The 25,352-nt window shown below is 42.6% G+C and overlaps 1 protein-coding gene across 1 annotated transcript in view; it reads right to left on the bottom strand.

Moving 5' to 3' along the window:
- The window catches only part of LOC145337650 (NACHT, LRR and PYD domains-containing protein 3-like), a 179,019-nt gene extending 172,236 nt beyond the window's left edge, over positions 1-6,783 (bottom strand). Inside the window, exons 1-3 of the mRNA XM_080182467.1 lie at positions 6,660-6,783; positions 2,996-3,053; positions 1,325-1,405 (exon numbers count right to left, since the gene is read on the bottom strand). Coding sequence (XP_080038593.1) covers positions 1,325-1,405; positions 2,996-3,053; positions 6,660-6,783 — 263 coding nt within the window. The remainder of the gene's footprint in view (positions 1-1,324; positions 1,406-2,995; positions 3,054-6,659) is intronic.
- Between the last annotated feature and the right edge of the window lie 18,569 nt (positions 6,784-25,352).

Below are 25,352 nucleotides of genomic sequence, written 5' to 3'. Positions count from 1 at the left end.
CCGGAATGGACAGTGGAGATGGTAGTCAATTGTGTTCAGTGGCATTTGGTCAGCGGGGAGTTGACCGGGGTATAATGAAGTTTGTAGTCGTGAGTAACGGGAGGAGGAAGTTACGTGGGCACATAAGAACTCCCTTTGGAGCCTCTAGGTAGGCAGGCGTAGACGGGTGGGGGGGGGGGGGTCACACAGAGGACACAGTCAGATGTGCTCTGCAGATCAGGTGGCTATCCGTGACATCCCGTCGATGTTGGAGTTGGGGGTGGTCAACACAGAGGCAAGGCAACTGACAGGGTTGGCCAGACAGGACCGAGGGGGAAGTCAAGAGGTGTAGAGGTCAGCTGTGGAATACCATCGAGCGTCATGGTGGTAAGACATGGTGCCGTGTGTTGCCGGTGGGTAGTCAGATAGCGGCTGTGAGTTGTCCATGAGGGCAGTCGAGGTTCCCTATGTGGTGAATGGGGCTGGTCAGCAAACTGCGGGTTTATTCACTACTGGCGGGTGGTCTGTGGAAGGATGATTGTCAGGTTGCCGACAGATATCTCAGTACTATAGTTTCTTCGAAGTTTGGAGTGGTTTTAATTATTATAACCTCCTCCAAATGGCGATTATTGTCAGACAGTCTGAAATAATGGAAGTTTATGATTTCCATCACAGTATCTGGTAGTTCCCATTACAGCTCAATGGCTCATTGGAAAACTGAACTTCCTGGGCCATCGTCAGACATACATTACTTGGGGAACTCTATGGTGTGGCCAACGCTGTCCCCCGGCATCGTTTTTGAATATTCCCAGTTAGGATGCCTCGGAACCTAAGAAGGTATGAGCCGAAACTGAATGAAGATAACTGAATGCATTCAGCTTGAAACATGAATAATGTGTTAAATGTTGGGCCCAGACTTAAGAAAGGACACAGCTGGTTCAGAGAGGTGAAGAGAATGGTGATGAAAATGGTGCTAGAGATGAGGATCTTCATTTCCATGGTTAGATACAACAACATGGAGAACAGAGAATGAGAAACGTTTCAAGATATGTTTAAAGTTCTGAGCAGTTAGGCAAAGTGGACAGAAACTAACATCTGCCAGAAAAATTCAGAGTCTCTGTATTTAATTTCACAGATATCTTCCAAAGAAAACAAATCGTTTTGAAGGAACCAGGGCGGCATGGAAAGCGGGATAGCTGGACTAGGTTGGATAGTCTTGCACTGTCCAGCACAGATTATTGACCTTTTTCAGCGCCGTTCACTATTCAATAAATCTATTGGACCACTCTGTAAAATGCCATTATTAACTCACTGTAATAGTTGTTAGTATATTCTCGGTTCTTACCTTGTGCTGTGGTTCTTGATTCTGGTTCCAGAGTGTCCTGATAAATTAGTGTAGAGCTTAGAGCAGATTATCGAACACACCCTGGGTAAAGAATAACTACATATCAGGGTCATAAACAAAACCTTCAGCCTGATCTGCACAAACCATTAACGCATTGTACTTTTATTTAGACCCCTATCCGGATTAAATGGTGTATCATTTTAATTGAATTGTTTCGATAAGTCACTGATGAATTTTGACAAGATAGATCATTTTGTTGCCTGTGATTACATTTCCCCCTGCTCTTTTAGACACACACAGAAACATTTATTCGCTGTGATTTTTGTTTCTGTTGTTATTACCTACTGTGTCTTTATTATTGGACTATAAACTTTCAAAGAGAGCAAAGTTCAAAATTCAAACATTGTTGTTTGAATGGGTTCAGACACAAGACGATAGGAAACACTGAGTTTTACCGTTGAAACATATTTACTTTCAATTGCTAGATTTTCACACTATTTTGCTACAATTCTGTCTGTGTAAATGTAATTTGTTGACATTGTTGATCCAATAATCTCGGTACCCAGGCTTCTATCATATTCTACTGCCCCGATCTTGTGCATTTTCCACCGCAGATTATTCTCCCAGCAACAGTAGATTAATGAGGACAATGTCTCAGAATGGTCTCTAGTTGGTTATCTGCACTTTCGTTTACAGCCTGAGATGTGATCAGGAATATAGCAGCTAATTAGCCTCAATATTTGATAATTGGCTTTGTCTGCTGGTTTCATTTTTGGAATGGAATCACTCAATGTCTGTCACATGAGAGAATAGATCTACCAGAGGGAGTGGCAGTATTATCACAGGAGAGGTGGTGGGAACACTCAGAATTGAACCTCTCGGGCAATGTCGTGTAACCCTGACTAAAGGACCTTTGGCCTGTTGTAGGGACATCTTTGGACACCTCACAGTTAGGATGTCCCCGGCCCCACACTGCATGTCAGGCGTGACTTGCTCAGATCTAGGAAATTACGATGAAACTTTATGAAACTTTGTTCTGGTTTCAAGCGGGAATATTGGCTCGAATAAAAGACACGCACTAGAGTGAAGCTGCAAGATTCACAGCGAATGAAGAAAAAAAGAGGAAAATCATATATGGGTGAAGGAACTCAGTTGCATGATTACTATTGGCACATGTAGAAGAGGGGTCGATAGAGTGTTTTGGGTGATGTTACAAACATTGAACAGTTTAATATTAAATGCAGATACACGGCTATCATTGCGAGATGGATTGAGAAGCGTTTATATCCCATTTCACCTTGTTTAAACAGAAACAAAGTATTGAAGGAAAGGATGAGGGGGTATATGGATAAATAGTGGACAGAGGGACTGGCTGGATTGCTCTTGGGGAGAGTTAATACAAACACACTGACCTCTTGAACTTTCTAACCTATGGATCTATGGAACTACTGCACCAAAACTCGAGATTGTTTTAATGTAGGGAATCTGAACAATGTAAAGGTGGTCATTACATTCTGGCTCTTACCTTGAGTAGCCTTTCCTGCTCCTGTTCCAGAAAGTCTGAACAAATTAGTACAGTGGATTCAACCGTTTATCAAACACACCCTGGGTAAAGATCAGTTACACACAGTCATAAATACGACCTTCAGCCTGATCAGTGCAACTCCTCACCACACCTTTCTCTTAATGTCAGCTGGGTCTGAATTAAACAGTATAATTTTACTGAATCCTTTCAATAAACCCGTAATCAATTTAAACGAAGACATTAATTCTGTGTGCCTAATAACAGAGAGTATTTTCCACAGACTCTTTAAGACGCAAAGAGAAACCTGTTGTTATTGCCCACTGAAAAACTTATCTATTATTTAATGAGGCAAGGCCAGAGAGAACAAAGTTCAAAGAACAATGCTCATTTATTCGGCTCAGATGATAAGAAACGCTAAACTCTCGTTTTGAAACATACTTGCTTTCAATCGCTAAATTTAAATGATGTTTGAAAAACGGGCATTCTGAGCATTAACTACAATGAATCTGTTATGACTGGTGACAGGTTTCAAAAACGTCTTACCCAAATAGATAATGACTGCACCAGAAAGTCAAATATTTCACAATATCGCTGCGTTAAAATTCGATAATGGTTGTCACACAACTGAGTCATAAACATGAACTCAGTACAATTCCAAATCTAGTGCTGGGTCTGAATCATTCATATTCTCATTTATATTAACTTATTCTGATAATTCACTGATCAAATTAAGCAACGTCACTCATTTTGTGTGCCTGTTGACAGTGATACCTCCCCCAGCACGTCCAGAGCTACAGAGAAACATTATGCAGTTGTTTGATGTGATGTTTTCCTTATTTTGTTACCCATTGTATAATGTCTTTGTTATTTGAGTATAAACGTCCAGGGAGAGCAATAAGCAAAAAAAAGTCCCTTTATTGGGTTCAGACATCAGAAAGTGGGAAATGTGTTGAAATATGTGCTAAAAAAAACTTTGCTTTCAACCATTTGATTTTTCATTCTATTTTGACACAATTTTTTTCAGTAAACGGAATGCATTTGCATCTTGGGTTGACTTATCTCGGTATCAGATTTCTATCATATTTCCTCAATTATACAACCTCGTGTGTGTGCAGTTTCCTTCATAAATTATTTTACCAACGAACAGTAGAGAAATGAATGGAATGTCCTGGAGATGGTCCCTATTTAGTTAAATGCGATATTTCTGTTTTTTAAGCCTGAGCTCTGAACAGTAATAGTACAAGTAGCTAAATTCAATGTTTTGTTATTATTCTTGTCTACTACCTACACATTTTGGAATGAATTTACTCAATGTCTATCCCAGCGGTGTGCAAGTCTACCAGAGACTTGAGAAGGAATACATCAGAATTGAACATCCCGGGATATTAGCTTTTAATGCTGATTTGAGCACCTCTGGACCTGGGTGAGGACATCTTCAGATGACTCCGTAGATAGAGTGCACCGAATTATTCAGAATTGTCAGACATTATTTTCTGAACCACAAGAAGTTATGATGAAATCGTAGTCCCTCCATATCATAGTTTCTCATAATGAGTTCCTTATAAATTACACACAAATTCATGTTCAATTGATTTTTACCCTCTGATCATTTTAGATAAATATGTGAATTACATCGGGGCAGGACTGTGACTGCTTTCCTTGGAAAGCAGTTGATAGAGTGATTGGCCAGGCTTTAAATTAATTTGGCAGGGGAATGGGAGCCGATGTGACTATTCACTGGTTGGGTAAACAAGATCAAGTGGAAAATACAGCAAGGTGAATAATAACAGTGATAGGCAGATAAATCAAGAGCCAGAGACAGATAAGAGCACAGTAAACATTGTAGGAACGGGACGAGAAACGTTAGAAATGTTTACCTTAAGGTGTTGCACCTGAACGATCGGAACATCCCACGCATTATGGAAAAACTAGTTGCGCGAATAGATGTAAATGGGACATGATATATTTTATATTGCAGAGGTAATGCTCGGAAGTGATCAAAAATGGGAAATAAGCATTGAGGTGTATTCGGTGTTTAGGAAGGAACGTCAGAAAGGAAGAGATGGTGGAAGTTGTATTGTTGATTGAAGAAGTTATTGATATGATCTTGAGGAAATATATTTGCACAGTTGGAGGAATAAAGTTTGGGTAGATAGAATGAAATGTTCCCCTCGTAGAGGGTTCAATAAAAAGAGAGGAAAGCATTACATGAGGAGAAGGAGGTTTAGGGGGGATTTGAGAAGAACTGTTTTCAAAGGTGGATGAGGGTGGGGGAGCTCTCAACATTTCGGTATTTTGACGAACAATTGAAAAGCCATAACAGAGGCAGCCACAGGCCAATTACTGGAAAGTGAAAAGAGAGTAAATAGGTGTTTGATAGCTTGCAGAGACAAGATGGGCCAAAGGGTCTCTTTCTATATTGTAAAGCAGCATGAATCTGTTACTTAATAACCTGATCCTCAACTTTCTGCCCATTTTAGTAAAGTATTTTAATCAGCACTTCACAGGCAATCAGCTGCTGACCAGCCTTAACAAAAAAACTGCTGCCCCAATATATTTGAAAACTGCTCCACAAAGGATTGACAATGTGATGCTACTTACAGTAAAACAATTCTAACCTCGGCCCGTGGAATCGCACCGCTCTCTGGATTTAACTGACCTAAACACATAAATCCCAAGAGCACCTGGCCTGTTATTTGTTTTGCATTTTATTGCTCTCAAAACTTGTTCTAAATACTAAGTTCGCTGATTAATAATCATGCGGGGATATATTGCGATTCAATGAACATACAACTCCAGAATCATTGTGCTAAATTTAATATTCAACAGGCGCCATTTCGCGCCTGAACATCCCGTCAGGAAATTGCACTGGTGTGAGCGCTGGCGAATGTTTCGCAGGGAAAAAAAACTTCATTGTCTGGTCTTCAACGCGATTTCTGAACTCGAATCTAGTTCCTCGTTATTGTTCCTCGCCAATATTTCAATGCTCTGACCTCTGCAACTCACTTTGTCTCTTGAGCTCTCTCTAATGCGCCCCCCCCCCCCCCAATTCCGCGCATTAAAGGAAAGCTCCGTTATTATCTTTGAGTCAACGATTCTTCATTAAATTAATTCCTACTTCAGGATTGAATGAATCATGTCATCCGGTTGTCGAGTTGTTGAGTGGAGAAAGCGAACATGACACGTCATCGAAAAATAGGATAGAATCAGGGGTATGCCCCTGTGCCGGAACAGTCTGACCCACCATTCAACATGGACTTAGCAGATTTGTTTATCACCCCAACTCCACTACCCTATCTGTCCTCCACAACGGTTGTCTCTGTTTTCTACAGAAAACCTCAGTGTTGAATAAATTGAATGACCCCCAACCCTCAGTGTTTTCGGAAAGGCGAATAATTCCACAAACTAACTGTTCAATGAATGTTAAAATCAAGGTCAGAATGTCTAAGGTATTGTAAGATGTCAGCCTGCGTCACAGGTTTTGCAATTTGAATTTGGCCAGGGTTAGCATGAAATATTTCACTCAGGTATGACTTTCAAAAAAAATCAAGAAGAATAAGATACGTCTTATCCACACTTTTGGTTGAAAGTTCCTAAACACAGTACAACCTTTCATCTTGCACTGATCTGCTGATACTGGTGGTGTCTCATCCTCCACGGATTTATTGATTTGACCAGCGCCATTCAGGACTGGATCTTCAGGACTGCAAACTTTAGATCAGCTCTGTTGGCTGTGGTATTGTTTGGTTCTGTCTATCACTCACTACATGTGCTGTTTGCCAGTTAATTCATCTCGTGTTGCAGCCTCACCGAACTGACATCTCTTTATCGTGCAATGTATCTGCTGCAGCTCTCTGTCTGCTGCAGCTCCCGTCTGCCCTCCTGCGCTCTCATTAACCCGAGATGATCCAGGCTTAGTGGGAATGTTAGACATGTGGTCTTCCGGGCCATGGATTTGAGAGCAGTGATACAACTGAACAGATCAACTTTCGGAAAAGTGACTCAAATCGATTGAAATGGCTGTTTGTCACCGCGTTAAAACCAGTTCAAACTGTTTGTCATCGTGTAAACACAGTTCAAGCAGCCTCGTGTGAAATCCAGCATGGAATCTGCTGGCCGTGCCTTTCACTCGATTTATTGGATCTTTGTTTCCACTACAACACACTAATGAACCTCTGGTGACAAATCGTTTTTGATGAGGAAATACACAGAAGAAGGAAAAACTATCCTGTTTAATTCATTCAGAGAATGTCTGACGTCAAATACTTGCAAACAAATATGGTAGAAAACAATTACTGTTACTTACCTGAAGGTGGATTAAATTATGAAAATGTAATGAATTGTGGAGCTACCAGATAAGAACATGTCTAGGTTCTGACTTTAGTGGCACACGGAAGAAAAAAGTGAATGTGGAAATTTCAGATCTGTTGACCATAATTCTAAACTGCGCCCCCCCCCCCCCCCGCTCCACCCCCCAGGACTCAGGGCGGTGCCAGAGGACAGCGGAATTACTGGTGTTATGCACTTGTGCAAAGCAGGTTTATCGATTAGATCAGCAAATACAAACCAGTGAGTTTAACTTCAGTGGTGCAAGAATTTCCAGCAAAAAATATTTCTGGTGCAATTTCTTGTTAAATGACGAATTGAATGTTGATTAACAAGAGCAGCATAAATATTTAAAATAGAAACCGTGTTAACTAAGTTGCTGGAGTTGTCCGAAGATGTAACAGAAATGGTCCATCCGGTCAATGCTGTTGCTATGGGTGCACTTGGGCATTTGAAAAGCATTCGGTACAATGTAATATAGTACTCAGGTGAGAAAAGTTGTAGTACATAGAATAAAAAGAACAGTAACAACGTGGTTGCATAATTAGTCGAGTGATCGGGAAAATAGAGCAATACTTGATGGACGTTTCTCGGGGCTACAGGAAAGTTTGCCTCGGAGTTCACCGAGGGGACAATATTGTAACCTTTGACCTTACTCCATTATATTAATAATTTAAATATTGGTCTGTGAGGAACAGTTCAAAAGTTTGCAACCGACATACCTAGGAGGGATTGTAAGTAGTGGGAAGAATGGTTTAGAAATTCAGAAGGACATTGACAAATTGGTAGATAGCAAAAATACATGGTAGGTGAAGGATAACGTGGGGAAGTGCGGGTGATACATTTTTAAGAGAGCAACATTGGCAGACAGTTTCAGTGGTAGAATTAACCTGCAGCGCAGGGACAGAGTAACCTTGATGTATGAAAATCAGATTACAGATTGAGGCGGGACAGTGGGATGTTAATAATGCAATTCAGATTCTCTGCTGATTTTGGATGGAACACCGAGTGAGAAGACACAATTTGGATTTCAAGCTGGATTATTGTTTACAGTCAAGCACATTGAGCATCCAAAGGGATGCAGCTGTTTTTTATAGAATGCTGATGGGCTTATCCCAGAGTTGTTACGAAGTAGGATGAGACATGGCTAAGATGAGTATTTGTAAATCTCAAGTGCAAAGAGATTCACGGAGGCTGAAAACAGTTTGGATCCTTGCCAGAATTAGAAGTTGCAAAGGGAACTGAAGAGAATCGGTTCAGAATCCAAAAGATTAACAAGATCAGTAAGAGAGTGTCATGCAGCTGACAAAATGAATTTCTGATGTAGGGACTTAACAATTAGACCAAAAGCAGCGAGGATTGGATAGTACAGCATTGCAATCAGACCAAGTATAACACTGATCCGATTGGCTAATGACAAATTGTCATAACTTTTAGAAAAATTATGAAGCAGAAACGAGAAACTCCTGTTCATTGTTGTACCAATCCGCTCAAGTGTTCTCAGATTCTGCTTCATTGCTGTACTATTACAAACTATTGTTCTTAGATTCGGATCTATCTTCTCCCTTTTGCTGTAATGATTGATATCCCTTTGTGCTGGAGATGATGCAGCTGCTGACACTGCGTGTAAAACAGTTAGGGTGCTCCCTTATTAATAGAAGAAGAGCTCAACTGGGACAATCCTTTGAGAATTAACTTAGGTGCTGTCACCTAATAAACAAATGAATTTAACCACCTTTCATTCATCAAAAAAACATGCTTTCTGAGAGTCGAAATAAGTCTGCGAAATGAAAATGTGAAATTTTCCAATTCAACAGGAAGAACAAAACAATTATCTTATCAGAGAATGCAGAACCTGTTATGCCGAGGGATCTGGATTTTTTTCTGTATGAACCACACAAACCCAATATGCAAGTAAAGCGACTGACTGGGAAAATGAATAGAATATTGCAGTTTATTGCAAGGCGCATTAAACAATTGGTACAGACGTTAACATTCATTTATACAGAGCACAAGTGAAACCGCATCGGGAGTGATCTGTACAGTTTTTGTAACTGATTTTGTAACTGAGGTGCAAACAAAGTATTTCAGAAAAGGTTCAGCAGGCAGATGGCCTCATGTGGAATGTTTGAACAAGCTCGGCTTGTACCCGCTGTAGTTTAGAAGAGTAATGGTTGAAGAGATTAAACACCAAAAGTGTTGGAGGAAATAATTAAGGCAGTTCTCCATCTCCAAACAGTCAGGTGCATAATTACCAAGAACCACATTCTGTCTGGGATAGATTCAATTTGTCACCACAATGTGAGTACAGCTCGAATGTTGTGTGCATTTATGGTCAGCGTATTACAGGAACGCTGTGATCTCAGGAGAATTGGCAAGGATAATATTTACACAGCACCTGACTGGAAGTGGAGAATATGTATTTTTTTGAGTAATTGTTACTTAGACAGTATGCTTTTTCCCCCATTGGAAAAGTGAAGTTTCAAGGAAGATTGAATAGTATGTATTCCATTCTAATTTGGTGAGATAGCATAGGTTTGATGGATTTCTTTTTGATTATTAGAGGCGCCAATACCATTGGAAAATAAATGCAGTATATAGTATTAAGTGGTTTCACAGTGGCACAAAGATGGCACTGCTCCCTCACAGCACCAGGGAAAAAGGTTAATTCAAGCCTTTATGTCCCTGCGTCTGCTTGGGTTTCCATGGGCACTCCAGTTTCCCCCCGCTGTTCAATGATGTGTTCCCCCTTCATATATACAAGTCCTACAGTGCAGAAGAGGCCATCTGGCACTTCATGAGTCTACCTGCTCTCTGACATTTTATCTCACCCAGACTATCTATACCGGCCTACACTTGTAATCCCACGCGTTTGCCATTTAACCTATTTAACCTATGCTTTTTTTAAAAAAAGAAGTTGATGTTTAAAGTTTATTTGTAAGTGTTTCAAGTCAGCTCACATTATTAATGTAATGAAGTTACTGCGAATATTCCTTAGTCGCCACATTCTGGTGGAGCATCCAGTGGAATCCATCACCATCACAGGAGAATGTGCAGTCTCCATATAGTCACTGAAGCCTGGAATCGAACCCGGGTTCATGGCGCTGTGAGGCAACAATGCTAGCCATTATGCTGCCGTACCCCTCCCCCCTCACCGGAATACTCTGGGGGCAATAATGGCAAGTGAACATGTCCAATCCACCTAACATCCAAATCATTAGACTGGAGCACCCAGAGGAAGATATGGGCAAATGATGCAAATTCCACACAATCACCCGAGACTGGAATTGAACTTGTATCCCTAGAACTGTGAGGCAGCAGTGCTAACCACAGTGCCACCTTGCAATCTCTTTGAAAATGCTGAATTTTCATCACATTGAATGCACATGTCGCATCACAATACCGCAGTGCAACATTGGGTTGTAAACAGAACTTGGAAAAAAAATAAGTTTCTGGAAGGTGATGTGGGATAAAATCAGAAGCATACTTCTATACGAAGACAATTTATAATCTCATGGCCAATGACCAATGGAGGAGAAACTGCCAAGAATAGCATCAGTATGACGTACGAAATGAAGAGTCGACTGGCTGGAGCTTGAACACATGCTATTCCCTTGAACACAAGGGAGTAAGCATGGTGCATGGAGAGGAATGTGATCCGACAACAAATGGATAGAATCAAGTGGAGAATGGTGGGGGAAATGAGCAATCGTCGTTAGGTGGAGGTTCAACCTATTTCTCCAATAAAACCAAGCATGCCGAATGGAATGCTGCACTCTCATAGGTTCTATTATAATGAGGCCTGCATTGTGGATTTGAATGTAGTGAGAGAAATGAACAATGCATCGGAACATTCCGCCCCCACCACCCCCACCAGCTTTTGATTTTGACGTAAGTGGCACTTTCGCCGAGGGTCTTTATTTCATTTCAAGCCGTGGATTTTATAGAATATCATTACCATGGCGGATTCAACATGTACTCTATTTTGTTCAAGGATTTTATTATCCCATCCTGGCTATAGTTGGTGTCCCTGGTAAGTGTCCAGTCCAGTACTTACTTCTGTAATCCCTCTTTAACTTTATTCCTGACCTTGACACTTGTTCTGCACTGCTACTGCTGTTATCGTTGCTGTTGTGTCTCAATATGCATTAATGAACCCGACAAAACAGAGAAAAGTCTTTCAGTGTATTTGATAGTTCAGATTATCTGAAGCTCTCCCATTGTGGTATTTGGTAAGCCGCTATATTAGCGATTATATTTGGAAACCATCTTGCAATATATTACTGTTTTTGTTATTTGAGTTATGGGGACATGGACATTGACTTCAATTGCTCTCCCAATCTCTATCTCTATTCCCTATCTATTGACACCATGCCTGTACCTAAGTCTCGTTCAGACTGATTGCAACCTCTGTTAACTCTTTTACCCTGAGATTTTATCTGACACTGCATCCTCTCCAGCATTAATCCTGTTACTGTGATCTCTGGGATTTCATCCTCTGGCTCCTCAGCCTGTCACTGTGAATTCCAGACACAACTATTCCAATTCTCTGCCCCGCAGCCTCCCAGTTACAAAGCTGGTGAATCAAAGCACATCCCAGACTCTGTTGCCCATGTCCCAACTCTCAGCAAATCCAATTTATCCATCATTTTTATCACCAGCTGTTCTAGGAAACCGTCAGGTTACTCACTCCCCTGATCAAATCCATCCACCCCGCCGCCATGATTTGTTCATCTGATTCCCCCCTTTTCTATCCATTTCACAAAATGTCTCTCTGTGTTCACATTCATACAGAACCCGAAAATACACATTCCACACAATCTCCCCTTCCCCAGCCCCACACCATATCTCTCACTTTCAGCAATGTTCTCTGCTACAACCTCTCTTGTACTCATGACACGTAAATCTAGATCCACATATAGAACACCCACACTGTTGATCAGTTCCAGTACATCTCGCCAAGTTGGGACGACATCGTGTCAGGCCTGTATCCAAATTGGGCCGGGAGTGGAAGATAAGCACGAAATGTGACATCAACAAGCCAGTTCAATCAATCTAACAGTACCTGAATTGAATATTCCGATTTGCATGTTTGAATGTCATCTCTGTGCGTTGCATCCGTTTTTCCAGTTCACTAGAGACAATTCCTTTTAGGTATTTAACAAATTCCCAAATTAAAGTGAATTTGTGTCCCTCTGTATCTCTGGCTCGTATTTTATGCTCTGTAGAATCAATGGTGACAATGTGACAGAGTTCTGAATACAGAAAATCCTTTGGGTGCAGTTTCGGGTGTCTCACGTGTGGAGCTCCACGTTGGACAGGACGTTTCAGCAGCACTAACACATGACTCAGAAAATTGGGCATTGTCTGTCCACCGAACATATGTGTTAGTCACTCTCAGCTCAACGTGTTTTCCACAACACGAAGAATCCGGCACGGTAGCACAGTGGTTAGCACTGCTGCTTCACAGCGCCAGGGGTTAAGGTTTGTTTCACTACTTGAGTCATTATCTGTGTGGAGTTTGCACGTTCTCGCCATACTTGCATGTGTTTCCTCTAGGTGCTCCAGTTTCCTCCCACAGTCTGAAAGACGAGCTGGTTGGGTGAACAGACCCAGACAGGCGCTGAACTGTAGCGACTAGAGGAATTTCACAGTAACTTCATTGCAATGATGATGTCAGCCTTACTTGTGCCTAATAAATAAACTTTAAAACTTTACTGACAAGTTAAATGTTCCAGGGATTGAACTTGCAGCTGAGGGGCTAATGGGTGACCTTTGTGATTAGAAAGTTAGTGGAGTTGTTGTGGATAGGTTTCTGGAGGTTGTGTTGTGATCTGCTGCATAAACTCAGGGAGGACAGAGAATTTGATGACTGAATTCTGGGCAAGTTAAAGGGATTGTATTTACAGTGCACCTGGTGTGTGACATAGCCAGAAAACTGAGTGCAGGCCACAGACAGGGGAAGCTCTGTAAAGAGTGAGGATGATGCGGGTTTGTCATGACCACCCTGGGATTCCGAATCACTGTGGAATTATCACCAACCATTGTTTCATTCATTCATGGGATGTGAGTATCACTGGCAAAGGAACAATTAGTTTCCCATTCCTACTTGCCCTGCCATGCCACGCCGGAGGGAATGCAGGGGTCAACCACATCTGATACGGTGCTATTCGATCCCACGTCCCACAACACTGCCCTGGGTCACTGGATAACTATTCCAGCGACAATCCCATTCCACCACATTTCCATTATACGTTTCTGTCTTTCAATTTTGCCTTGCATCCCACAATTTTGTAATCCAGAGATATCGTATGTTTCGCAGGAAACACAGGCCCAAATACTACCACAGCAGCTGATGGGATTTTAAATCAATAAGGAACACAATTTGGAACTAAAATTTTAATCATGAGAATCATAGGATCGAGGGACAGGAATAGGTCATTTAGCCCCTCGAGCCTGCTCTGCCATTTAATACGATGATGGGTGGGTATTGTGCAATGAGAAACGTTTAGTCGACAATCTTGTTGTGAGAGAACACTCAAGGACAAGTGACCATAATATGGTAGAATTCCTTGTCAAAGTGTATAATGATGTGTTGGTTCTGAGATCAGGGTCCTGAATCTCAGTAATGGTAAATGTGATGGCATGAGGCTTGAATTGTCCTTGACGAACTGGGAAATATCAGATTTAAGGAAGAAGAAAACACATTGGCAAGAAAAAGCAGTGGGCCCGAGGATGAGATCCTATTTAAAATTCAGCAAAGGAGGATCAAGGGATTCATTAAGAACGGAAAATGTGGTATGATATGAAGCTTGGGAATATAAGAGAAGCTGACTGTAAAGGTTTTTAAAGATGTGTAATGACAAAATGTTTGTCAGAAAAAGCGAATGTCCTGCCCTTGCAGTCAGAAACTGGAGAATTCATAACGGGGAATATAAAAATAAAAAAGGAATTGAATTTGTTCTTCCTTTCAGTCGTCACAAAAGAACAAACAAATAATGTTACTGAACTCCTGAGAGAAGCATTAGTGGAGAAATGTTTTTGGGGAAATTGATCGGATTATAGGTGAGCAAATGTCCAGGTCCTGATAATCTTAATCACAGAATACTTGAAAAAAAAGTGGCCCTGGAAATAATCGATCCACCAGTGGTTATTTTGTAAAATTTTATGGACTCTGGAATAGTTCCAGCAGATTGGAGGGTAACTAATGTTCCATATTCTAAAATGGAGGTGGAGAGAAAACAGAGAATTGTAGACCAGTGAGCCTCACGTCAGCATTGGGGAAATTGCTCAAGACTGTTATCAAGGATTTAATAACTCTAGATTTGGAAGGAAATGGTATAATCAGAGAAAATCGGCATAGGGTTACAAATAAGAAATCATGCTTGGCAAATCGAGTAGATTTTTTTGAGAACGTAACAAACAGAATAGACCGACGAGAACAAGTGGATGTGGTTTATTTAGACTTTCAAAAGGCTTCCAGCAAGACCATCATACCCGAGACCACTGTGTAAAGTTAAATCATATGTGATTGCAAGTAATGACTTGAGATAGATAGAAAGCTGGTTAACAGATAGGAGAGAAAAAAAGTTGGCAGAAATATGTTTTTTTCCTGATTGAGTAACAAGTCTCACAACACCAGGTTAAAGTCCAACAGGATTATTTGATAGTAAAGCCACAAGTTTTCAGGATTTGCCCCTTCGTTCAGAACACTCCACTCACCTGACGAAGGGGCAAACCCCGAAAGCATGTGGGTTTACTATCAAATAAACCTGTTGGACTTTAGCCTGGTGCTGTGAGACTTCTTACTGTGTTTACCCCAGTCCAACACCGGCATCTCCACATCATTTTCCTGATTGACCCAGTGACTAGCTTTCCACAAGGATTCGTGCAAGGGCCCCAAAATTTTCATATGATGTATGAGTGATTTGGAAGCGGGAACTGAATGTGTTGCCTCCAAATTTGCAGATTTGGAGATACGAAGCTAGGTGGATGGTGAGCTGTAAGGAGGATGCAGAAATGCTTTAATGTGATTTGGATAGACTGAGTGTGTGCGCATTTGCATGACAGATGCAGTATAATGTGGATAAATGTGAGGTTATCCACTTTGGTAGCAATAATAGGAAGATAGATTATTAATTGAATGGGTGTAAATTGAGAGAAGGGGACACTTAATGAGATTTTGGATTCATTATGCATCTGTCGTTGAAAGTAAGCACGCAGGTACAGCATGCAGTAAAGAAGGCAAGCGACCTCCATAGCGAGAGGATATGAGTATAGGAAGAGGGATGTTTTTTTTCTGCAATTATATAGGGCATTGGTGAGGCAACGCCAGGAGAGTTCTGCGCAGTTTTGGTGTCCTTATCTGAGTATCTGTCCTCGATGTAGAGTGCGTGATGTGACAATTTTCCAGTTTCTACGAGTAGATAAATTTGGGGGCAATTATCCCTTCACGTTGCACCCGTTTCTGGTGTAATGCGGCGGTAAAGTGAGGGATGGGGGTAAAGCGTGTAGCAACGGTAGCAAAAACTGGTGCCATTTTATGAGCACCAGATTTCCGATACCGTTAACCTGTTGGCGGAAATGGGCATGAGTCAGGTTAATATATTTAAATGTATTTAAAGACTATTTAACATCTGCTCAGCAAGCCCGGTGCGCAGTCGTCTGTGTCCGCCCAACTTTACGACCTAATGGGGAATGTTTCTCGCTGGCGTGGAAAAGTTATCAATCTGGCATCGCTGGTGGAACCAGACACCATTGAACCCCTGCACTACACCCCCGTCTCCCAGGAGGCCAAAGGTTCTGTTTTAGACTGTTTTAGAAGTGCTGATTTTGATGGGGTGGAGATTTTAGTTCCTGTAGGTGCCATCCTGTCCAGCTTCCCTTATGTGCTAGCCCTCATTTGCATTCTAAAAGCATGATCTTGCCTATTGATCGGTGTCTGTTATTTTGTGATTCTTAGTGGAGAGCTCTGAGTGTAACTTTAGTCTGCTTCCATTTTGTGTGCCCAATTTCATAAAATTTGTTGTCCGATAACAGACCCGACCAGCTCGATCACTAGTGCTGCTGCTGCTCTTGGTGACAGACATTGAAATACCTTCCCAGAGTACATTCCGCGCACTTGCTACCCTCAGTGCAAACTCCAAGAGTTGTTGAACATGGAGGAATAATGACCCATCATCCAAATGAGAATGATACATGGTAACCAGAAGGATGTTTCCTTGCCTTTGTTTAACTGAAGACATGAGAATTGATGTGATGCAGAGTCGATGTTAAGGACTCCCAGGGCAACTCCCTCCCAACTGTTTACTGCTGTGCCACCACCTCTGCTTGGTCTGTCCTGCCAGTGGGACAGGGACAAATCGAGGGATGGTTGTGCTGGTGTCTGGAGTGTTACCTGTAAGCTCTGATCCGGTGAGAATGACTTCATCAGGCTGTTGCTTGATTAGTCTGTGAGACAGCTCTCCCAAATTTGGCACTAGTCCCAGGTGTCAGTCAGGAAGATGTTCCAGAGTTGACAGGGCTGTTTGATGTTCCGTTTTCTTTTTCAGGTCGTCCATCTCGTTTCATTTCTTTGTGGAGACTTTGTAATGATTCTTACAAATGAGTGGCTTGCTCAGTAGTTTCACAGGCAGTTGAGAGTCAAACATATTAACGTGGCTCTGGTGTTACATGTAGGTTAGACCAGATAAGGATGGCACAAAAGGGAACCAGATTTTTTTTTCTCTGACAATCGACAATGTTTTCATGATCATCAGTAGACTCATAATTCCAGATTATTTTACTGAATTCAAATTCCACCATCTGCCGTGGTGGGATTCGAACCCAGGTTCCCAGAACAATATCTGGGTTGGGGCTTAATAATAGAGCGGTATTACCACTGGCCCTTCACCTCCCATGTGTGCTTGTGTTCCAATGTCTCTAGGAGTGTTTGTGTCCCTCCGCCTCTAGGAGTTCATTGGCCTGTGTTTGTCTCCCTGTATCTCTATGAATGTCTGTATGCATGTGTTTGTGTTCCTTTGTCTCTAGGAGAGTTTGTTTGTGTGTGTTTGTGTCCTGTGTCTCTCGGAGAGATTGTGTGTTGGTGTGTATTCTTGTGTCTCTCGGAGAGATTGTGTGTTGGTTTTCTTTCCTGTGGCTTGAGGAGATATTCTGTGCCTGTTTGCATTACGTTGCCTGCAGGAAGGTTTGTGTGTTTGCATGTGTGTTTCTGTGTTTGTGTGTTCTTGTGCCTATTGGAGCGTTTTTGTGTTTGGAATTGTATTCCCCTGCCTCTCGGAGAATGTGCCTATATTCTTGTGTCAGCGGGAGTATTTGTCTCCGTGTGTGTGTGCAGGTGTTTTTGTGTCTCAAGGAGATTTTGGATTGTGTGTGTGTGTGTGTGTGTGTGTGTGTGTGACTGTGTGTGTATTTCTGTGTCTTTGTCAACACCGCCGCAGTGGAATTGGTGATTTCTTCTCCAGCCTGCTGTTTGATTTTACTTTTTATTTCTTTCCCTTCTAGTGAACATAATCACAACTGTGACGCTGAGTACCCGGAACTGTGGTCTGTCCAAATGTGTCACTCGGTACCTGGTGGCCATGTCATTGGGGGATCTACTGGTCGTTTTCCTTGACCTGATATTGAGACACATTCCCATTGTTTATGGGGAACATTTTAAATTCCTGGAGTCCGTCCCCGTGTGTAATATCCACGCTGTCCTGCTTTATACAGCCACTGACTGTTCTGTCTGGTTCACCGTCACTTTCACCTTTGATCGATTTGTGGCCATTTGCTGTCCCAAGCTGAAAATTAAATATTGCAGTGAGAAAATGGTAGCTTTGGTTCTGGGAACAGTCAGTGTGCTCAGCTGTTTTAAAGAACATTTTCTGGTATTTCATGTTAAACAGCAAATATTGGTTGATGAACTTACCCTGGTTTTGTAGATTTACACCATATGTTGAGGCATCTCTAGCCTGGGTAGCAATCGTGTTCCTCCACAACATGCTGAACCCATAAGCATAGTCTATAGGCCACCAAATAATGACACAAATTATTAGCACATTGCATAACCTCTCTATTTACATTTTGTTGTATCAGCCATGCATATGCGCATGGACTCAGACTGTCGAAAACGTGTTGAAGGATCTCTGCATCCTTCTCAGAGCTCACCGTTCCACCCAACTTTGTATCATTTTGCAAACTGGGGATAAAACATTCAGTTCCGTCTTCCAAGTCAATATATAATCTGAACGTTGGAGTGCGAGCAACGATTCCTGCAGAACCCCACTCGTCACTGTCTGCCAATAATAAACATAGCTATTTTCCAACTTTTTGCTTCCAGTCTGCTAACCTGCTTTCCAGCCATATCAATTTGTTACCTACAATCCTGTGTGATTTAATTTTACATAGCAGTCTGTTGAAAAGCAATGTCATAGGAGGGAAGAACTGTAAAAGCAGTTAGCAGCAGTGTAGAAGATTGAGAGAACTTCAAACACCAACGAATACAATATCAAAAATGATAAATTGATAATGAAAGGAAGCTAGTGGAAAACATAAACATCAACACCAAAAGTTTCTATAAATATATAAAGATAAAGTGAATGGAAATAAGTAGATGCAGTTGATACAGTGCAACGTGGAGGAATTACTATAACCAGGGAAGAAAGATACTCATTAAACTGAATGGCTTAATAGTAAATAAACCCCAGTGATCTGATGGTCTACACTATAGCATGTTAACGTATGTGACAGGAGAGATGGTGGATGCATTGGTTATGATATTTCATACTTACCCGGATTCTAGAAAGGTAACAATGGACCGGGCGCTTTCTAATGTGGCACCCTAATGCAAGAAATGTAAGAGGAAAAGTGTAGCGAACTATCGGGCTGTCAGCTTGATCTCTGTGGTGGGAAAGTTGCTGGAGTAAATCATTAAAGAGAGGTGAGTGAACGGCTGGAATGTCAAACTCAATTCTCCAGTGTCAGCACGGTTTTGTGAATGTTAAATCTGGTTTGATAAACCTGCTTGATTTCTTTGATGAAGTAACCAGCGAGGTAGATAATGGGGTGCTGAGAATACGTTAAACGCTATAGTCCAAATGTTTGTTGTGGTTTGTGATGATTTTTTCTGTGGGTAATGGCCACATGCTGAGTGTACTTAAGAGAGATTCTGTGTTTTTCTCCCTGTAAGTCTCTGTGTGTGCAAGTGTGTGGGTTTGCATGTGTGTTCGAGAGGGTGTGTTTTTCTATCCCAGCGAGCATGTGTATAAGATTGCCAGTGTGTGAATGAGTGTGTGGTTGTCAGTTTGTGTCTGTGTGTATGTCTGGAGTAATGTGTGTAGGATGTGCAGTGTGTTATGTCCGTCTGAGACAGTTTCCATGATTGTGTCTGTGTGAGATTATGCTTGTGATTGTGTGTTTTTCTTACATGGGGATGTCAGTGCCTGTGTGAGATTGAGATTATAAAACAGAAACACAATCCATCTTTGGAATGGAGTGACTTTAACCAACTTGTGCATTCGAGATGTTAACAGTTCTAGAAATAATTGAAGTAACACTTACCGTGTGAATGTGTGTTATGAGTTAAGGAATGGTCACCCTGCTTCAACACAAACTTTCCCTAATAAATATGTGGGAACTTTTGTTGAGGTTGATAATTGGCAGGGTAAACAGGAGCGGGCGAGAGTGGAATGAGAACATTTGGATTCCAGCTGAGCTGCTGTCTATCACCGAAACCTGTGCAATTGTAAAGCAAGAACTGCAAAAGGGGAAGAGTTTGTTTGGAAATTATTTTCTGTTCAAACACGGACAAACTGTGATCAAAGGTTGTAATTGTCTTAAAATGTTTGTATTTCCAATTTTCAAAGAATCAGTCTGTTAAATTAAGACAATTATCTTGGAAATGTTAAAAGAACCATTAGCAAGATCCACTGTGGAAGATTAAACACTGAATGACACAGGAATTACAGAGTGCAGCACAGTTTACCCACTCCCATTCTGAATGGGATTAGTGTCCAATAACGGCACCAAATGTACACATTACAGTCTGAGATCATCCCCAACTACAATCTCCAGACAATATCTCCCATAGGGAATGAGGGAACAGAGTTCATGTACAGTGTCTGGTGATAAAAGGGTTAATTCACCAGCCGAGGTTCCTGCTGTAAACTCCAATCCCTGTCAATATTGTTCAATATTCACACTGCAGTAACCGGTTCCCAGATGCAGACATGGGACTTACTGAACTTGTCTGAGGCTCACAAAGAGCAGCGCCTGCAGTAGCTGTGAGCCACCAGCAGATGGTGGCATTGTGTCACTTTAATCCCCAGATGGTGACAGAGGTTTTGAGGAGAGGCTGGTGGAGCCTTTAATTCATTCACAGAGACAGAGAGGAAACTCTGACAAGATTGACCAATCTGTCCTCTGCTGGGTACTGTCAGAATCACGCACACTGTTCCCTCTCTCTGGAGAATGATCTCTGCTGCTCCATTTTGAAAGGAGGGTGAAGACTCTGTTGCTGAGAACACTGACAACACATTGCTGCTTAAACAATGGTTTGCAGCAATCTTTCCTTCAATGTGGAGACTAAAACTACAACAGTTTTCCAGCTGGGAAACCAGGTAAGCAGGGAAATCACTGCCAGGCTGGAGGGGCTGATGGAATAGGGAGGGAGAGGGACAGGAATGAAGGGTTTGCAAGGAGCTGTCAAAGATCTTCACAATTCAGGATTTCACTGTAACCGGTGGAGCAGCAATGTTCATAGATTGAAATGTTCATACTGTCACTGTCAGTCCCGGTCTGGATCCCCGCAGTGACTCCAGCTGTCTCCTTCCATTTGGACTGAATTGATTTGTCCACAGTCTGAAACAGATTAAAGATGAAACAGGAAATAAACAGATTGAACAACAGGGTAAATTACAGGAGACAGATCTCCTGTATTAATGAGACAAATCATCTGGTCTCTGGATCGCCAGAGACCCAGACACACAACTGAAGATGAGCATCGGGACCTTGTGGATGTCCTGACATACTAATCTACCTGGGAATTGTCCCAGAGGTAGTAACTACTATTGGGGAATTCCCCTGCTGCAGTTAGAGTCAGAGACTTGGGACAGATCCACAAAATTTACCTGGATAGTTACTCAGGTAATGTTAGACAGCTCACCACCTGGGCTAATACATGAATAGCACAACCGAGTCCCCCAATCACTTCCCACTGATCCCCCATACTACACCTCCCACAATCTGACTAGACCCACTCATCCCTACCTCCGCTCCAGCCTGGCCACCTCCCATGAGCCCTTAAACTAATCGGACTAAACCTCCCAACTTGGCCTCATCCTGAGCCAACCTCTCCTCACCTGACATAGAAACATAGAAGATCGGAGCAGGAGGAGGCCATTTGGCCCTTCGAACCTGCTCCACCATCCATCACCATCATGTCTGATTGTCCAACTCAATAGCCTCATCCTGCTTTCTCCCCATAACCTTTGATCCCGTTCACCCCAAGTGCTATATCCAGCTGCCTCCTGAATACATTCTTGTCTAAATCTCTGACTTAGACTCATTCCCCCAGAACCAACCCACCCCACTACCCTCTTCAAAGCTATTAACCAATCCCAACCCCCCACCACACAACCACATCTGTTTAGACCCCAACAACATGACCAAGTCCCGCTACCATCCAAACTCCCGATTAACCCTCCAACACAACGCAATACAACGCGTCCAGTCTCCCGACACCCAGAACAATCCCTCCAACCTCTCCCCAGCTCCCTCACAAACCATTCACCCAGCTACAAACTAACCCATTCACTACCCCAGTCAACTAACACTTATGGAGCTCCCCGGGGTCACTGCGCTGTAAACATAGAACATAGAACATAGAACATTACAGCGCAGAACAGGCCCTTCGGCCCACGATGTTGCGCCGACCAGTTTTTTAAAAAAAACACTGACCCACTAATCTAAACCAATCCCTTTTCGTCCATAAACCTATCCACAGATCTCTTAAACGCCCCCAAACTAGGCGCATTTACAACTGCAGCAGGCAGGGCATTCCAATCCCTCACTACCCTCTGGGTAAAGAACCTACCCCTGACATCCGTCCTATAACTACCCCCCCTTAATTTAAAGCCATGGCCCCTCGTGCTAGCTTTCTCCATCCGAGGAAAAAGGCTATCACTATCCACCCTATCTAAACCTCTAATCATCTTATATGTTTCAATAAGATCCCCTCTTAGCCTCCTACTTTCCAGCGAAAACAACCCCAAATCCCTCAGTCTCTCCTCATAGGACCTCCCCTCCATACCAGGCAACATCCTGGTAAACCTCCTCTGCACCCTCTCCAAAGCCTCCACATCCTTCCTGTAATGTGGGGGCCAGAACTGCACACAGTACTCCAAGTGCGGCCGCACCAGAGTTGTGTACAGTTGCAACATGACGCTGCGACTCCTAAATTCAATCCCCCTACCAATAAACGCCAAGACACCGTATGCCTTCTTAACAACCTTATCTACTTGATTCCCAACTTTCAGGGATCTATGTACACATACACCTAGATCCCTCTGCTCCTCCACACTATTCAAAGTCCTCCCGTTAGCCCTATACTCAACACATCTGTTATTCCTACCGAAGTGAATTACCTCACACTTCTCCGCATTAAACTCCATCCGCCACCTCGCGGCCCAGCTCCGCAACCTAAGTCACCCTGCAAACTATGACACCCTTCCTCACAATCTACCACACCTCCGACTTTGGTGCCATCAGCAAACTTACTAATCCACCCAACTATACCCTCATCCAGATCATTAATAAAAATTACAAACAGCAGTGGCCCCAAAACAGATCCCTGAGGCACACCACTCGTAACCGAACTCCATGACGAATATTCACCATCAACCACCACCCTGTCTCCTATCTGCTAGCCAATTCCTGATCCAAGTACCTAGATTACCCCCAATCCCATACATCTGCATTTTCTGCAGAAGCCTACCATGGTGAACCTTATCAAACGCCTTACTAAAATCCATATATACCACGTCAACTGCCTTACCCCTATCCACCTCTTTGGTCACTTTCTCAAAGAACTCAATAAAGTTGGTAAGGCACGACCTACCTGCTACAAAACCATGCTGACTATCTCTAATCAATTCATTACTCTCCAAATAACTATAAATCCTATCCCTAATAATTCTTTCTAAAACCTCGCCCACAACAGAAGTAAGACTCACCGGTCTATAATTCCCGGGGAACTCTCTGTCCCCCTTCTGAAACAATGGGACAACATTCGCTGTCCTCCAATCTTCCGGTACTATACCAGAGACCAACGATGACCTGAAGATCAGAGCCAGAGGCTCTGCAATCACCTCTCTAGGCTCCCAGAGAATCCTAGGGTAAATCCCATCCGGACCAGGGGACTTATCTATTTTCAAGCCCTCTAGAATATCCAGCACATCCCCGGTATCAACTGCAATACTTTCTATTTTACACCCCTGCACCCCAGTGTCCTCCTCAGCTACATTCATGTCCCCCTGCGTGAACACCGAAGAGAAATATTGGTTCAATGCCTCTCCAATCTCTTCTGGTTCCACACACAACTTCCCTCTACTGTCTGTAACTGGCCCTAATCTTGCCCTAACCAATCTTCTGTTCTTGACATACCCATAGAACGCCTTAGGATTCTCCTTAATCCTATCAGCCAAAGTCATCTCATGTCCTCTTTTAGCCCTTCTTACCTCCCTCTTCAACTCCCTCCTAGCCAATCTAAAGCTTTCTAATGCACTACCTGAGCCCTCAAGCCTCATCCGAACATAAGCCTCCTTTTCCTTCCTAACCAACGAATCAACTTTTTTAGTACACCACGGTTCCCTAGCCCTACCAAATCCTCCTTGCCTGACAGGGACATACCTATCGCAGACCCGCAGTAGCTGTTCCTTGAAAAAATTCCACATTTCGGACGTTCCCAGTCCCTGTAATCTCCTAGTCCAACCTATGCTTCCTAATTCTCTCCTAATAGCCTCATAATTACCCTTCCCCCAGCTAAAACTACTGACCCGAGGTTCATGCCTATCCCTTTCCATCACTAAGGTGAACGTAACCGAATTGTGGTCACTATCACCAAAATGCACACCAACTTCCAAGTCTAGCACCTGGTCTGGCTCATTACCCAGCACCAAATCCAATATAGCCTCACCTCTAGTTGGCCTATCTACATACTGAGTCAAAAAACCTTCCTGCACACTTTGAACAAAAACTGACCCCTCTAACGAGCTAGAGCTATAGCAATTCCAATCAATATTAGTAAAGTTAAAGTCCCCCATAACAATTACCCTATTACTTTCACTCCTAACCAGGATCGTCTCCGCAATCCTTTCCTCAACCTCTCTAGAACTTTTTGGAGGTCTATAAAAGACTCCCAGCAGGGTGACCTCTCCTCTCCTATTTCTAATCTCCGCCCATACTACCTCAACAGACAAGTCCTCATCAAACTTCCTCTCTGACACTGTGATACAGTCCTTGACCAATAATGCTACCCCACCACCACCCCCCCTTCTACCTCCTTCTCTACTCCGACTAAAGCACTTGTACCCCGGGACCTGCAACATCCATTCCTGACCCTGCTCTATCCATGTCTCTGAAATGGCCACAACATCAAAGTCCCAAAGTAAATGGGGTGTGTGCTCTCTCTTCCCCGACTCTGCTCTGATGGAGCTCCCCGGGGTCACTGTGCTGAAGATTCTGGGAGAAATATGCAGCAGTTTCAGGTTGGGGGAATTTTCACACATTCCGGCGATCAGCTTACCATTGCTGCTGCTTGGAAGATTCAGGCCCATTTATATTTTAAATCCATTTATATTTTAATTGTTACACGATAAATAAACACAAATACTCACGAGATACATTTCAGACTCCTGCATGTCAGTATGAGGCGGCGGAGAGCAGGGACAGATTGATCTGTGAAGGAGTTCAATCGTAGGTTCAGAATCCTCAGTGTCTGTTTTGTGCAGAGAGCGGAGACGAGATCCTCAGCACAAGAGTCTGTGAGAGCGTTTCTATACAGACTGGAGACCAGAGAGAGAAATAACAGGAATCAGGGTCAATCCCCAGTGTTTTATATAATACTGTTAATAACAATAATAATGTATTGTAAGAGACATTCCAAAAACACAACTTGCATTTCTGTGGAAATACTCA

This window comes from Carcharhinus amblyrhynchos, unplaced genomic scaffold (genome assembly GCF_965287045.1).
Source record: "Carcharhinus amblyrhynchos unplaced genomic scaffold, sCarAmb.v2.hapA scaffold_55, whole genome shotgun sequence".
NCBI classification, from domain to species: domain Eukaryota; kingdom Metazoa; phylum Chordata; class Chondrichthyes; order Carcharhiniformes; family Carcharhinidae; genus Carcharhinus; species Carcharhinus amblyrhynchos.
The sequence above is the reverse complement of the archived record's forward strand: the minus strand, read 5'-3'. Positions and strand labels throughout refer to the sequence as shown.